Raw genomic sequence first — 17,403 nt, 5'->3', positions numbered from 1 at the left:
TGCTAGACAGTTCTCTTGGGAGGAGGTGGAGGCCACTGGCCATCCCAGTTGGTACAGATACCCCTGTCTTAAAGTTCATTCTATTGAAAAGTGTTAACATGGACTCCAATAATCAGTTCCATTTTACCCCATTTCCCCTGGCTTAGAGTTATGCAGCTTAAGATAGTAATCACACTTTACAATTATTTGGTGGTGTTTGGGGATATTGCATCCTTTTCAGGAACTTAGGGGGAATAATTTTTTTTGTGGCATTTTCAGTTTTGGACAATAAATCCTTTTCAGAGTATTAATTATATAAACAGCAATAACTTGATTCTCCTTTTGGCCTAGAGATAATATAGTCCTCTCCAGACTTCATTCATCAATTATACTAAATTGGGAATACTTAAGGCCATTGAGTCATTAAGTTGCAAAGGAGGCTAGGGTACTCTGTATCTAATTCAAGTAGTTCACACTTAATTCATCCCCAAGGGGGTATTGTACCCTAGCAGATGGATCTAACCAGGTTTCCATTGTTACATTCGTGAGAGGGAACATTCAGTAATTGTTGATTCCATTAAGGTCTTTTTGGCTCTCAAATAGCATTATCAATGATTTTAATCACCTGGAGGATGAACAATACTGTTAAGATTCCCAGCAAATGATTCTTTAAGTAGTAATTTATTAGAAACAGTCTGTATGAAATAGATTTTATAATTCTATATTCGAAAATTTGTTTTCTTAAATGAGACTTTTCCCCTTATGTCTGGTGTGGTTTTTTTTCAACTGTATTATTTATTCTCATTTTTATCGCCAACTTCAATTTTGGTTCTAGTATTTTTCCAATTAATTACTTAAAGTTGGGTAACAGATAAATGATGAATTTAATCTTCATATATTTGTTTTTCTAAGGCAAAGTGACAATGGTTGTCTTAATCTTGTGTTTTAAATCCTTTTTTAACATCAAAAGAATTAATAAATTTATTGAAGAAGTTGCTAAAGAAAGAAATGGTAAAGAATCAAAGAATTTTGTACTTTGCTTAAAGTACAAAACCTATAAATGTTCTGTGCACAGAAATAGTTGCTTATACCATCTTCTTGTCCCACCCTCTACTTCAAGGCCTTCTACCTCATTTCACACATTTGCATCTTTCCTTGCAAATATTAAGTGGTTTTGAGCCAGTAGTCCCATCTACTGGTACAAGAGTAAGGAGTTCATTCATTAAGTATTCATTCATTCAAAAATAAGTATTGGTATTTGAGGATACAGTAGTAAAATGAGAATGTCCATGACCTTATAGAATGAACATTCTAGTTGGGGAGACAGAAAATGAACCTAATAAATAAGTTATATATGTGTTAAAAAGGTAGTATGGAAAAATATTATGGAAAAAATAGATGAAATTTGAGAAGTGCGTTAGCACAGTAGGTTTGGTTGCTCTACCCTTGCTTGTCATGGAGCCTGGAACTATAATTGTTCTTGGCTGGCTTCTGGGAATGTGGCCCTCAGAGTGTTCTTTATTTTATTGATTGATGATGACATTTTATGTACCTGGAGCAACAGGGTATGCTGTTCCAGCTTGTCAAGACTTCTTAGAATTATTTCGCAAGATCATGATATACACTTGATATTTATGCTGAAAGTCCTGTGTTTTTGCTACTCTGACTAATCTTGCTGAAATTATTATGTAGCAGAAGTGTGTCTACATGACCAATGCCTTGACAGCTTTGGACCCTAAGACTCAATTGGCTTCCCTATGCAGAGACACTTTGTGTGTGTCCCTGCAGCTCATGGCTAGAAGAAATATATTTTTTCCTGTTGTTTTATTCTTCATCCTTTGCTATAATAAAGCATAGTTGTGAGTATAACCTGTCAAAGGACATTTGAGTCCTTTTGGTGAATTACCAACCTTAAGGTGGTCATGGGACCCCCGAAACACAGGAATGTCAGATTGGGAGGACAGGAGTAATGGGAAGTGTCATTTTGACAAAGACTTTTAGAAAGTGAAGGAGTAAGCCATTTGGATTTTAGGGAGAAGACAATTCCTAGGAAGAAGGAATTACCTATGCAAAGACCTGGAGGAGAACTGGCATGACTGGCATGTTCACGGAAGCGTAAAGAGGCTGTTGTGGATCAGAATGGATGAAGATAAAGGAGGGGAAATGAGCTCAGAGATGCAGTGGGCTCAGAAAAGGACATTGAGTGCAGAGGGTGATGTCAGTCAGCACATGCTTAATGAATGAATTGCTAAATTCCCATCTTTCCTCTAAGGAGGAATATCTTATGTTTCATCAGCTCATGTATTTCTATATTTGGCAGAGCCTTTACATATTATTCTTAACCTCTTTGTTCTTTCCTCAGTTGTTAAGAATTTTTGCTGAGTAACCTCGGAAAAAAAAATACTTTCTTTGTCTTTTCATCTGTGATGCCAAACATGACCCTGATTTTAGGTGATAACTCAGTTTGTGCTGTATCGGTTCAAAAGAAGGGGAAATCAGTCATACCATGCCTCAGTGCAGAGGGGATATCTGAACTGAGTCTTAAAGGATAAGTATCTGTGATTGAATTTCCAGGTTTAGGGAGCTATGCTATTCACTCCTTCCCTCCCCACCCCATTTTCAAAACTCAATTCTGATTTTGTCTTCACAGAGGAGTGCTCTCACCTTAGTCTGAGTTAGGTGCTCAGTACTTACATGGCAGTAGTGACTAATGCTTTTTCAAACATTTAAATTAAAATGATCTTGAGCTTTCCTCACTGGGCTGAAGGCTCTTCTGTCTCTCTGTACCTAGTGCCATCACATAGAGTATCCTTAATAAATGTTGAATAAGTGGCTGGGCAAGTGAATAAATGCTTGTGATTCTAAGGAAGGATGAAAAATTGGGAAGAAAAAACAAGTCAGGATGATAAATGCCTGTGGAGTGAGCTTGGACAATCTGTTTTAGGAGCTTCAGTCAGATTGAGTGATTTCCATTGAGGAAAGGGGTCCTTTAGGTAGGCAAGAAGGGTCGGAGTCCAAATAGTAATGGCTCAGCTCTCATTTGTTCCCTGTTGAGTTCTCTATTGTGTGCTAGTTCTTAAGTTGTAAAGGCCCTTTTTATGTTATCCATTTCATTAGTGTTGGTGAATCACACTTATTTAAGCCTTCAGTCCTAACGGATAAAAAGTGTATTTTATTTACTCTGTAACATTTTATACCTTTGGAGATCATGTCTTTATTCTATCTCATTAATTTATTCTTAGAGTTGAGATTTTTCTCTGCAATAAATATTAGCTTACAGCAAGTAAATTTGTGCTTCAAACACACACAGTTCTGTTTCTTTTAAACCTCAAAGCCAATGAGAGTTGGGATCCAATTTGGGGCTTAAGCAATGAAAAGGAGGCTTTTCTATTTTACTGATTTTTTTTTTTTTAATTTAGCACTCTTTTGTTTCTTTAAAAGAAGGAGGCTTGTGTGTCCATATTTGAAATGCTGTAGAGAGTAAACTGATTAAGTCCTTTCCTCCCTACTTTTCAGAATGTATAATAATATGGTCCTTTTTCTTTATAAGCTCCTTCGTTGTCTTCTTTTCTGAACTTTCAGCCCTCATTCCGATTAAATACGGAAATTGTGCTAGTAGCTTGGGAGAAAGACTCGTAAAACTACTTTGCTGATATTGTTTTATAGAAGTAAAAATAAAAATTTTAATTTACTCTTTGCTAGGATACATTTGCCTTATATTTAGGAAGTTTTGCTACTCCCTAGTAGCATTCTTTGGTCAAAATTTTTTTTCTAGTCAAAATTTGCAGGTTAAATATTCTTATGAGAAAACATTGTATTGATTTCTGAAATGAAGAGTAATGTTATTTATTTCTTGCTTTAATTATTACAGTAATGTAAAATATTTTTCACTATCAACTGTGGGATTAAGCTTAAAATTTTGTACCCAATACTGGGGCTGGAGAGCTGGCTGTAATTTCCGGTGGCCCCTACCAAAATCCTGCAATTATCATTACTGTTTTCAGATGATTGGCCACTTCTGGTCTCTATCTTTCTCCTTTTTCTACCTCTCTCCCTTCATTCCTTCTCTCTCTACAACTCCTCTTCTTCCCTCTCTTCCTCCCATCCCTCTCATTTAGTAAGTATCCACATGCTAACTCTTATTAAGCTTAAGGTTTAGTATGACTCAGGGCTGAGTTGGAAACAATAGGGGCTGTCAAGAAGCTGACGTTTGCTGAGAGAAGACCCACAGAAAAGGAAAACATACCAGAATATATCATGTGTCATTAATCTGGTCAGTACAGAAGAGGAGATCCTATTTGGTTGGGCTAAAGGCACATTTATTTGAGAAGTGGGCATTTGACCTATACTATGAAGGATAGGTTAGAATTTTGACAGATAGAGATTTTTAAAAGGGTATTTCCGATGGAAGAAAGATGAATAATTATGTTGTAGCAGGAAAGTGGGTTCTCTTGGTTAGCGACCAGTGACCCATTTATGAGACAGTATAGAACAGGGTTCTGCAAACTTTTTCTGTAGAGTGCCAGATATCATTGTAGCAAACTTTGCCATTGTAGCCAATGTAGCCATAGGGAATATATAAATGAATTAGCATGACTGTGTTCCAGTAAAACTTTATTTACAAAATCAGAGTGGATCAAAGTTGGCAAGCAGGCTGTAATTTGCCCATATCTGGTATGAGTATGATGAGTGGGGGAAAACTGGAAAGGGAGGTGGTGGTCAGATCTCAGAGGATTTTGAATGCCAGACTTAAGAGTTAGAAAATAATTGATATTCTGTTTAGTGACCATGATGGTTATGTTTCTACTAATTGTTTAAATACCCAGACATTTAAATTTGGAACCAGATGGTTTTTGTTCATTTCTTCACATATTTGTATACCTACCTCTAAACTAAGATTTCTCGGAAGCTGAATATTTTGTGTGAAAATGGTGGGTAGAGAGCAAACTAGGCCTCTGAATGACCCCAAAGCAGCCTGATTTGGGAGCTAAGCAGAAGCTTGGCATCTTTTGGGTTCTTACCATAAAGTTTCCACAGAAGTAGATAAGAAAGTCAGATCATGAAAAACAGGTGAGAATTCATGGACAAGCTCTCAGATGATCTAGACTCAAAATGTTGACATTCTTCCCTGTTAAAAAAAGAAAGATAGTGTAAACTGATATCGAAGTAGATATTAGAGTTGTATGTTTGGATACTTATAGAAATTTTTATATATATTCTAAATTAATTTCTACATGATTTCTAGAAGATTGTGTTAGATACTATAAAAAGTTTTCTTGTCTGTTTCAATATTGCTTTTCTACCTCCTTTGTCATAATATCAGAAATTCTGTATTTTCACATATTGTTTCCCCTCAGAATTATATATCAGGTAAAGCCTGTGTTCTATTACTGTCTGTATCCTCAATCCCCATCTCATGCAGATTTGAGCAAGAGTAGGTAGTCAGTAAACATTCATTGAATGAATTCATATAAATGAACAATTTCCATTGTTTCCAACCAACTATTTTATTCCACTATATTTTTGTGTTCTTTATTGTTCCTAGTTCTCAGGATACATAAACCTCAATAAAGTTTTTTGAATTTATTTCATTAAAATATTGTTTTAAAAATTTGACCTATAATTTGTTTATAAAATCTTTTATTTTAGCAATGTATTCCTATAGGAGATAAAAGTTGTCACATATGAAATGAGATTATTATAGATACTTGCTTTTGAAACATAATGGAAAAGAAGTAGATGAGTTTTTGTACTTGAGAAATCTGCAAAGGAGGTGGCTTCTCCATGTGTACAGTTGTAACCTACGTAATGGTGACAACAAAATAGGATGATGTCAGATTCTCTTGAAAAGAAGTGGGATTGTGATTTTTTTCAGCCCACCTACATAAAGACATAAATGTCACTCAAATTTATATAGTTAGCAGTATTTTTAAAGCTCTTTTGGACTTTTAATTACCTATTTGTCTTCTATAAGAAAACCATAATATAGTGTTGGTTCAAATATGTTTTTTCTAGAAAATATCTTTTTACATATTTATTATTATTTGAATTTTAGTGATTCTCACTACTTAACAATGCTTGCAATCATCTGCTAAATAGTTAAATCTTCTTCAGCAACCTCAGGACCTAGCTCACTGATATGTATTTTATTTTTACTTGTCTCTTTCAATATTTAGATTATATGTTTTCTAAGGGTGCAGTTGAAATCATTTAATATTGAACTATTTTAAAACTGATAGTGACATGTTGAAAAGATGATTATGTGGGCAGGATATAATGATTATAATTAAGTGACAGAGAAAATAAATATGCTCATGGAAAGCTAAAAAAATACACTGGAGAAGAGTAGGTAGACAAAAGCACCTCCGACTGAAAATCATGTATTTAATCATGGATTCTGCTCTGTCTAAATGCCAGAGTATTTTTGTTGGAGGAGAGAACTAGTAGGCAAGTATTAGGGATATATATATTGCTTCTGGCTGACTGTGCTGCTGGCTTGATCAAGCTGTTGGCACCAGAGAAGTCAGAAGCATCCTGTTTAAGTCATTAGCAGGTTAAAGAAGGAAAAAAGGGAAAAAAAAGTTGTTCATGCCTCATTAATTACTTTGACCAGGCTTTCAGCTGAGGTTTTTGTTGTTGTTGTTCGTTTTTTTTAAATGCTGCTTTTGCTGTGATTTGTGCTGGGGTGAGAGACAAACCAAGGTTGACGATGGGAAAAAGAGGCTGAGAGAGTCAGTGAATGGGCATTTCCTTCTGAGCATTGGTTGTGAGATGAGAAAATAAGTTAGTAAATATGATGAAAACCAAATCCCTAATGCTTTTCAGTAAGAGTTAATGTGGAGCATGGGACTTGGAGTCAGAGGAACTTGTCTGTGAGTCCTGGTTATAACGTTTGTAGCTATGCAGTTTTAATCTCAATTTCCTTGCCTTAAAATTGGGAAACGTCTTACAGGTGTGTGTTAGGATGAAATTGGATAATATGTGTAAAGTTTTCAGCACTGGGCTAGATGTGTGTTGTGTGTGTGTGTGTCACACAAGTAAACATGTATGTATAAAACCTGTAACTTACGATGTCAGCTTTAACTGAGTGGGATTAGAGAGGAAACAACTGCAAGTTGGTTGTTTCCATGTTGAGCTAGAGAAGACCTGTTGGTCAGGCCTGTATTATGCACTAAGTCTACTAAGCATTTTAAGATACAGATATAGGTGATCTCATCAGAGAGGGGGATTGTGATTTGGATCATCAAGATTTGACCTTTGCAAATCTTTTTTTTTTTCTAAGTATGTTTTCTCATCAGATTTATATTAACATTATTATTACACGTGAAAACATAAAATCATCCATTCTGGATTAGAAAACAAATCAAATCAGCTTTTATAAATCAAATCCAGCTTCAGAATGTCAGGAGGGTTTTAATGTGTCTTATTTTGGCAACGACACTTTTACAAGGATGAAACAGATGGAATATGCAGTTTTTTTTTTTTTTTTTTTTTGCAAATTTCACTTAAGATCTTACCACACATTGGGATTTGTCTGTAAATCCAAAGGCTCTGAGAATTTCTGAAATTGATTATTGAACCAAATGAATTAATAAAAATTCACTATTGAATATGCTGTTGAAGGAGCCATTGTAGGTACATTAGGTTTGAACAAGATCTCTTACTGAATTTGAATAGGGGATCCTAATTCCCTTATGCTGTAGTTATGTTCAGTTTGTCTCTCATATGGTTTATCATGTTTTTGGTACTTGGCATTATCCTGAATTCCTTCACATTCCATAAAAGATAGAGTGGCCTATTAAATATTGTCTTTTATTTACAGTTGTACATATTTAATGTGCTTACTTAAGGAGCAAGCAACAGAAACCAACTATGGCTACAAGAAATAAAATACTTTCTAGGAAAGATTATTATATAGTTCATGGATCAGCTGGTAGGGCTGCACAACCCAGTTTCTGGAAGGAGAGGGACCAGGGAAGAACTAGAAAGCACAATGGTAGGGCTTCATAGACTTTCCAAGGTAATTCAGTTTCAGCAACCATTAGCATCCTGAGATGGGACCATCTAGTGGCAAGAAAACAAGCTCAGGGCTCCCACTGAGGGGAATTGTATAATTATTTCATTGTATGTTACAATGTAATAATAATGAATTATACCATAAATGTAATGCATTTGAATCATCCTGAAACCATCCCCCTAATCTGGTCCAAGGAAAAGTTGTCTTCTACGAAACCAGAGCCTGGTGCCAAAAACATTGGGAGCCACTGATATATATTACTCTTATAACCTTTTTTTAAATTTTTTTAACCCAAGCGTTATATTTTCCATTTGAGTTTGAGGACATGGTTTGGCATGAGTATGTGTGTATATGGCCAGGAGATGCTTTTTCTTTTTAATTGATGTTAAATAAGAATTTAAGTTCTCAGTGATGATTGCAATCATATATTACTTGAGTTAATTTAGTAGTGTCACCCCAAGCACCACTGTTCCATGGTGCAAAGATGGCTTTGGAGTCCTTCATGGCGTTAGCAGTGTTGAATCCATATGGTCTGCATGGTTTGATTTTTGACTTGGGGTCTTTATGTTGGCAGCTTGCAGGGTTGCTTTACTTCTCAGATTCTTCCCTCAGAGTGGGCTGTCTGCATGTGCAGTGGCCTGCCAGCACTTGGGAGTGGCTGCATGTGCAGTGTGTTTACTCAAGTAGTACACATGCTCACCTGAGGCATTTTTCCCTTACCAGGCACGTGTTCCTAGAGGAAGGTCATATGTCAGTTAAACTGAAGTATGAAGAGGTAAATTTTGCCATTTTACTTCTTAGTGCACATGCTTGAGCCCACTCACCCAACTCCTGAGATCTTATCAGGAGGCTGCTTATCACCAGTTTCAGGTTTTCTATCTTTTGGGAGACTGCGTTTCCCTGGTGCCAGCTGTGACCGATTATTATTATAGAGAGATAGTTTAACAACTGCCTAACCATTGCCTGATGTTTGCCTGACATTCCTGGTGGGGTTGAGTCCTCTCCTGCCTTGCTCATGTCTGACTTCTGACTATAACAGTGGGTATATTTGAAGGCTGACTTACCATCCATGAGACTTTGGTCAATTTTCATGACGTATCTGAATCTTCATTTTTTTAATCAATAAAATGGATTTGATGTTACATATTTTACAAAGGTATATTGAGATTTTTGTGATCTATGCCTACAAGCATGTATGTAACTGCCCATGGGTTGGCATGTAACTGACAAATGGGTTCTTCTTGCCTACTTCCCAGATAAAGCTGATTTATCAAGGCAGGGGAATTGCAATGAAGAAAGAGTTTCATTCATGCAGAGCCAGCTGAACAGGAGACCAGTTTGTTTATTACTCAAATCAGCCTTTTCCAAGAACTTGGAAGTTTTTCAAAGGTAGTTTTGTCACAGGATCCTTGGAGTGTCACTTTGCCAGACAGAAACCTTTGTGGCTGGTAGCTCCTTTACCTGAGTTTTGCTCAGGCCTACTGGGCTCATTCTTCCTACTTGGCTTGGCAGCCTGCACTTGGCTCACACTCCTAGCCTGGATCCCATGCTTACCAAGGGTGAGCCAGGCAGGCACAGTACATTGAGGGGGTGTGTGAGTGAGCATGGGGTCCAGCCACTGCACACAACTATACATGCTGGCTGAGACAGGGCAGACAGCTCCAGGTGCCGGCATGGGTGGTGGCTCCCTGCAAGGCTGTGGCTGGAACAGGTGTACCTCAAGTGGCTTTCACTACAGGCGTTGGGGAACATGGTGGCATCCAGAAACTGCAGAGCCTCAAAGAGAGTGTCTCAGCCTTGGCTCAGGGAGCTCCTAGGTCTGGGCTCCCTGAAGGACTGCAGTTCTTTTCTTTCTTCTTGTCACCTGCAATGTGGTGAGTAGAGGGGCATGTTTCAGCCCTGTATGTGTTACAGCTTTTTCAGTCCCACTATTCAGTGGGTCCTCAGTTCTTATCCTGCGTCCAGGAAGAAGGAAGTACACAGACAACTAGAGGGTGAGCAAGGTGAGGAGGTGCTTTATTGAGCAAAAGTAAGGCTCTCAGGAGACTGTAGGATGGGTGTTATCAGTGTAAGTATAAATGATACCCCAAAGTGGGTAGCTCCTTTCCATAGGCAGGTCATCCCAATGAGTACCCTCAGCAGAGAGGAGACCCAGAGCGGGTAGCTCTTATCCACAGACAGGTCATCCCAACCCAATGAGTACAGCTCTCAGGGGAGAGGAGACCTGGAGTGGGTAGCTTCTATTTGCAGGTAGGTCGTCTTGATGAGTGTGCAGCCCTCAGCAGAGCGACAAGACCTTGAGTGTGTAGCTCCTATCCATGGGCAGGTCATCCCAACATCTCTGTGGCCCTCAATGGAGAGGAGACCCAGAGTGGGTAGCTTTTATCTGCAGGCAGGTCATCCTGTCCTCTGCTTGACTCTGGCTGAGTTTAGGGGTTTTATGGGCTTCAGAGGGTAGGAAGTGCATGCTGATTGTTCCATGGGTGGCCATGTGTGGGGCTGGAAAATGCGCCATAGTTTTCATTCTGGTCTGTGGAACTGGCAGCCCGGCCCCATGCTTCAGGCCATCCCTAGCTTGAAGGTGGGGCTTCACTGGGTACCCACCCCTTTCTGCCCAGGAACCTGTCTGACTCCTGCCATCAATCATATTGTCCATGGTGCACAGGTTGTTTATCTGAGGGGGTACCTGCAAGCCCACATGGAGCCACCCTCAATCCCCACTGTTTCCCTCCTGTACCCGATAGTGCCCGAAGTCCGGAGGGGGCCTAAATGGCAGGGGGCTGGCCTAACAATGCTGCCCCAAGTGTGTGCACATCCAGCTGGCTTGTGACAGTGCCTGTTCTTGGCCACAACTTTGCTTTGCCCCAGAGCTGGCACTGGGAGCAAGGAGAGGCCAGACAGTGGAAGCAGGCACTTTAAAGCCTGAGGGGCAAGAGGGACTCCTGGGACCCTGAGAGCAGAGGGATTCCAGGGTCTGGAGCCACAGCTGTCAGGCTGCAGCTGTGCCTGGGAGTGCAGCCTTCTGCCCCACCAACTCAGTAGAGGCAGGGGTCCCTCTGGTCCTGTGGATTTTGTAGCCCCAGCTGTGCCTTCCCCACCGCAGCTGGCACCCTCACAGTGGCTGCTCCACACAAGCCGTCACTGCTATCAGTTTGGGGGAAGTGGGGAGGGGGGACAGTGGCAGTGGCTAGACAATGGGTGCTTTCTGTTGATTGGGTGGGTCAGAGATGAAATCATAGGGAGTCAAAGCTATCCTCTTGAGCCAAGTTGCTTCTGGGTGCTGCCACAGGAGTGGTAGAGCCATCAGTTCAGATATGCAAAAAACTTGAAAAGACATCTCAAAAGGCCAATCCTTAGGTTCTACAGTAGTGGTGTTATTTGTAGGAGTAATTGGGGAAGTTGTATATCTTGTGACCTCCAGAATAATGGCTGGCAGTCTACACCTTAGAATTCAGCCTCCTCACATTCTTCTAACCTGATGATCTCATTAGCTTTACAAAGGCAGTTATGTTTGGAGGAAGGGCTATTATTATTTAAACTATAAACTAAATATCTCCCAATGCTAGCCCAGCCTTAACCCAGGAATAATTAAGGTAACTTGAAGGCTACAGGTAAGAGGAAGGGGGTTGGCTAGGTCAAATCTCTCCAACCATTTAAATTTTCTAATTTTTGCAAAGGCAATCTCAGGCACATATATTTATTCTTTACCTTCATCTTTTGAGTTTTAAATTGTTACACATATATTTATTTTATAAAAAATACTATTAATGGGCTGAATTTATGATACAATGGAAAAATAGTTTGATGAACAGCTTAAGACCCATGGCTTATTTGGCCTTTTATAACTGAATGTTCTTCAATTTATCTCTTAAAAGTAATAATACTAATGACTACTCAAAGTAACTTGACCTCTCATAAGGTTATCTGTTATTAAATATATCAAAGCAGATGTATGGATAAACTTTACTTATCTCTGTATTATCTTGGAATCTCTTCCCCATATTAACATTTAAATATATATGAGATTGTTGTTAAGGAAATTCAGTGTTTCAGACAGACTAATGAAACCTCAATTTAAGGTATGATTTGATATAATCATCTCTTTGCTTTTCTCAATCAATTCTTCCCAACTCCACACTCTAAACTGAGATAATAATTGCTTTTAAGAGAGTAACCAGGCAGATGTAGGGCAATGGTTTACAAGCATAAGCTTTAATGAGAGGTGTCCTGAGTTTATGTCCTGTTTCCTCCATTTACTGAGGGTTAGTCATGGTTCATTTTCAAACCTCTGCAACTCTCAGTTATCAATATGTATAAAATAAAACAGCATCTCTCCAATGAGGGTTTTTTGAAGAGTAAGTAGAATAGTGAACTTAAAAACTAACACAATGCTTGGCTCATTACCCCCAGAACATTTTAGTTCTTATTATGGTTAAAATCTTTATAAGAGGAGGTATCCTGAAATACGTTTGTCTCTCTGTCTCTCTCTGTCTCTCTGTCTCTCCGTGTGTGTGTGTGTGTGACTGTGTGTGGAGAGAGAGAGAAGTGTTTGGATAACATTTAACTTTTTAGACTCTAGAAAGGATCAGAGCTATTTTTTCTTCTAGCTTGGTGTATTGTACCTTCCCTAGGACTGAGTGATTATTACAAACATTCTATTTATATTTGAAAATGTCTTTGTTATGATCCAGAAGCAATTTAAAGTCTAGTTTAACAAAGCTAGAATGGACAAGGTATAACAATATTTTGGTAGCAATATTGAGGCTCAGTCAATATTGACTAGAATTTTAATCTGATATGCTGTTCTTGATAAAAGTTTTGATTAAAAATAGGTTTATGCAGATGCAGTGTAATCAATGTTTATGATATTTCTTATCAGTGTACTGTAATGTTTGTGAAGTGCTTTCTAATTGTGGAATAATAATTTTTGTTACTAATCACATGAAATGATACACAAGCTCTGTACTGGACTTATCATTTCATTTTATTATCTCAAAGTAGTTAACTATTTTCCTGATTTTACATATGAGTAAATGGATTTTGAGACCTAACTTACCCAAAGTCACACGTCTCAGGAATGGCAGAGGTGGATGGTGAATGACTCCAGAGCTTGCTTACAGGGGAAAAGAAAGCATCTTTCACAGAGATGTGATACATGCTTGCAAAGACACTTTCATGGTGGTACAAGTTTTTTCTTAGGCAGACGTTACCAAGATTTGTACTTAAACAGTAAGACCAGAGGTTTAGGTAGAAACAGGCTTTAGTTTTCATTTTCCTCAACATATGTTAGTTTCTTTTCTCCTTTTTTTTTTTTTTTTTTAGGAGACAGGGTCTCAGTGTGTTGCCCAGGCTAGAATGCAGTGGTGTGATCATGGCTCACTGCAGCTTTGACCTCCTGGGATAAATGATCCTCCCATCTCACCCTCCCAAGTAGCTGGGACTACAGGCACATGCCAGTACACCCAGCTAATTTTAATATTTTTGTAGAGACAGGGTCTCATTATGTTACCTAGGCTGGTCTTAAACTCCCAGCCTCAAGCAGTCCTCTTGCCTTCGCCTCCTAAAGTACTGGGATTACAAGCATGAGACATAATGCCCAGCCTTGTTTTCTTATATACCTAATGGATAGTACTTTTTTATATTTTAAAAAAGGATTTTTGTTTGATATTTTGTATATTTGGTACTGAAAAAATCTGCTTTTCAGACAACAGAAAAAAATAAAAGAGCTAGCCATGCAGTAATGGCATTTTATTCTAAGAGCTTTGACTACATTTGGAACGTGTTAAATCTATATAACTTGATAGTGTTACAGAATTTGTTTGGTGCTGCTTTGACAGTTAGAAATGTCTGCAGCCACTACTGTCTTGGTCTTGCTCAGCCCAGCAAGCTGAGCTTGGCTCATGCCTGCTCAGATCCCGTACCCGCTGTGGCTCCACGCTCAGCCTGTGGCTGGACTGGGCATGCCACAAGTGGCTTCTGTGTTGGGTGCTGGTGTCTAGACTAGAAGAACGTGGTGGTACCCGAAAATTCAGAGATGCCAGTGATCATGGAGCCCCAAGGGGTGTGACAGCTCTTGCTTGGGGAGTCCTGAGGTTTCATCTTCCAGAAATGTTGCAGCCCTCTACTGCTCTAGCTTGGTGAGTGGGAATACAGCTATTTTATTCCTACTGTCCACAGCCCAGTGGGCAGAAGTTGGGTTACAGCTTGTTCATTTCTGCTGCCTGCAATTTGGTGAATTCCAGGTTCTTGTCCCATGCCCAAGAGGAATAAGGTACACAGACACTAGAGAGTAAGTAGGGGAGAGAAAAATTATTGAGCAACAGAAGGAAAGCTCTCAGTGGAAAGTGAACCCTGAAAGCAGGGTAGCCATCTGTGAGGCTAGTCTGGGGTTTTTGTGGGCTTAAAATGGGAAAGTACATGCTGAATAGTCCATGTGTGGTCTTGGAAAAAGCACCATTCAATTGGTTAAAAGGCATCATCCAAAAGGAACCAATCAAGAGAGTGTAAGACTAGGATAGAAGTTCTCACTCTGGTCAAGGACTTTGTCCAGAGCTGGCAGTTCAGTTTTCAGGTTTCAGGCTTTCTTTGGCTTGAAGGTTGGCACTGAAAGGGGACCCATTTCTGACTTTCTAGGAATTTGTCTGTCTCCTGTTGCTATTGATAGCATTAGAGTTAGTGAGACACAATAAAAATGTATTTTCCTTAAGAGAGAACCTCTACCTATTATTTGCTGCTGTCCTTTCTTCTCCTTTTTTAATTGATAGGAAAAAATGGAGTAATATTGTGCCTTAATAACAAATACAGCCATATATAATTTAACAATGACAATACACTATGAGAAATGCCTTGTTAGGTGATTTTATTGTTTTGTGAACATCATAGTATACTTTCACAAACCTAGATGGTGAGGTCTACTGCACAACTAGGCTATATGGTATAGCCTGTTGCTCCCAAGCTACAAACCTGTACAGCATGTAACTGTACTGGATACTGTAGGCAATTGTAACACAATTTTAAGTGTCAGTGCATCTAAACATATCTCAGCTTAGAAAAGGCACAATTAAAAGACCATACAAAAGATTTTTTTAAACTAGTACACTTGTAAAGGGCACTTACCACGAATGGAGGTTGCAGGACTGGAAGTTGCTCAGGGTGAGTGTGAATGTGATGCCCTAGGATATTACTGTATACTACTGTAGACTTTGTAAACACTGCACAGTGGTGTACTTAGGCTATATTAAATTTAGAAAAAAATATTTTTTTCTTCAATAAGTTAACCTTAGCTAACTATAACTTAACAAATTTAAAAAAAATTCAAACTTTTTGATTCTTTTGTAATACTTAGCTTAAAAGAAACACATTATACAGCTGTACAAATTTTTTTTCTGTCCTTATTGATAAGCTTTTTTCTATTTTTAAAATTTTTTACCTTTTACTTTTTAAACTTTTTTTTTTGTTAAAAACCAGATGAATCTGGAGACCATCATTCTCAGCAAACTGACACGAGAACAGAAAATCAAACACCACATGTTCTCACTCATAGGCGGGTGTTGAACAATGAGAACACATGGACACAGGGAGGGGAGCATCACACACTGGGGTCTGTTGGGGGCTGCCAAGGGAGGGACAGCATGGGCGTGGGATGTTGGGGAGGGATAACATGGGGAGAAATGCCAGATGTAGGTGACGGGGGGATGGAGGCAGCAAACCACATTGCCATGTGTGTACCTATGTAACAATCCTGCATGATCTGTACATGTACCCCAGAACCTAAAGTACAATAAAAAGAAAATAACTAAGACACAAATATAAACATTAGCCCAGGCCTATACAGGGCAGAATCATCAATATTACTGTCTTCCACCTCCACATCTTGTCCCACTGGAAGGTCTTCATGGGCAGCAGCACACATGGAACTGTCATCTCCTAAGATAACAATGCCTTTATTTTTTTTGGAATACCTCTTGAAGAACCTGCCTGAGTCTTTTTACAGTTAACTTATTTTCATATGTAGAGGGACTGCATTGTCAAAATAATGATTAAAAAGTATAGTAAATTCATAAACCAGTAACATAGTCATCTATTATCGAGTTTTATTATATATGCTATACTCTTATACAACTGGCAGCACAGTAGGTTTGTTTACACTAGCGTCACCGGTAACACGTGAGTATGCATTGCACTGCAACACTATGATGGCTATGATGTCACTAGGCAATGGGAATTTTTTAGCTCTGTTATAATCTTCTCGAAGATTATATATGTGGTCCACCATTGACTGAAATGTTGTTAGGGAGCACTTGACTGTATTCAAATTTATTTTGTTTTAGGAGGAATAATGAATTCTTGATTATTATGTGTATTTATTTGTAGTTCTTAAATTTAACAACGGTTTTGTACTGTTATTTAGATATGTTGAATGACATTTAAAGCCTATGACCTATGCATTCTAGGATATAACATGCTGCAATTTCCACCTTTTTCTCTTCCAGTGTCCGTATTTATGCTGAAAGTCCAGGTGAATGACATCATAAGTCGTCAGCACCTGAGCCAAGCAGTTGTAGAAGTGTTTGTAAACTACACGAAAACAAATTCCACAGTAACTCAAAACAATGGAGCAGTGTTGATAAAAGTACCCTACAAATTAGGACTTAGTTTAACTATTATTGCTTACAAAGATGGCTACGTGTTGACCCCTCTGCCTTGGAAAATTGGAAGAATGCCAAGTAAGCAATTAAACATGTTTTGTTTTTGCTAAATGTAAATGAATTTTTTTCTCTGTTTGGGGAATATCTTGTTCTGGTAAGCTGAAAATGAGAATGCTTAGTAAAGTCAATATAAGGAGGTTAGAAGGGAGTGCCAGTTTGAATAAAACATTGTCTTAAGTCTTTTCAGGCTACTATAATGAAATACCCTAAGCCGGGTAGCTTGTAAACAAGAGAAATTTTATTTCTTGCAGTTCTAGAGTCTGGGAAGTCTAAGATCAAGGTGCCAGCAGATTCTGTGTCTGGTGAGGGCTTGCTTTTTTGGAGATAAGATCTTCTCTCTGTCCTCACATGGTAGAATGGGCAAACAAGTTCTCTTGTGCCTGTTTTAGTTCTGCTTGCAAGCAAGGGTCTTATGTCCTAATAGGTAAACTGTCTGAAACCTCCCTAACATGTAGGTCTTGTCTCTGTCCTCCACAACCTGCAAGATTAACCCTGTGTCCTCAGGGGAGCCCAGGTAGCCGAAACATGGCTGTGTGTGATAGGAATGGCCAGTAGAGAGCTACATGACCAATACAGGGTCTCCATGCGACCTCAAGGTCTCTCCTGCACCTGGCATTTGTTCTGGGCTTCATAACTGTTACTTCGTGAATTACACTTTAGTGAATCAGGTTGAGTTCATTGAAGAGAGGGACCCATTTC

General features: G+C 38.8%; 1 protein-coding gene across 1 annotated transcript in view; it reads left to right on the top strand.

Moving 5' to 3' along the window:
• Window positions 1-17,403, top strand: part of FAM171B (family with sequence similarity 171 member B) — a 79,449-nt gene that overhangs the window by 35,584 nt on the left and 26,462 nt on the right. The window contains exon 2 of the mRNA XM_012473917.2: window positions 16,489-16,722. Coding sequence (XP_012329340.2) covers window positions 16,489-16,722 — 234 coding nt within the window. The remainder of the gene's footprint in view (window positions 1-16,488; window positions 16,723-17,403) is intronic.

This window comes from Aotus nancymaae, unplaced genomic scaffold, assembly GCF_030222135.1.
Source record: "Aotus nancymaae isolate 86718 unplaced genomic scaffold, 86718_ANA_hifiasm-v0.15.2.pri h1tg000008l, whole genome shotgun sequence".
NCBI classification, from domain to species: domain Eukaryota; kingdom Metazoa; phylum Chordata; class Mammalia; order Primates; family Aotidae; genus Aotus; species Aotus nancymaae.
The sequence above is the reverse complement of the archived record's forward strand: the minus strand, read 5'-3'. Positions and strand labels throughout refer to the sequence as shown.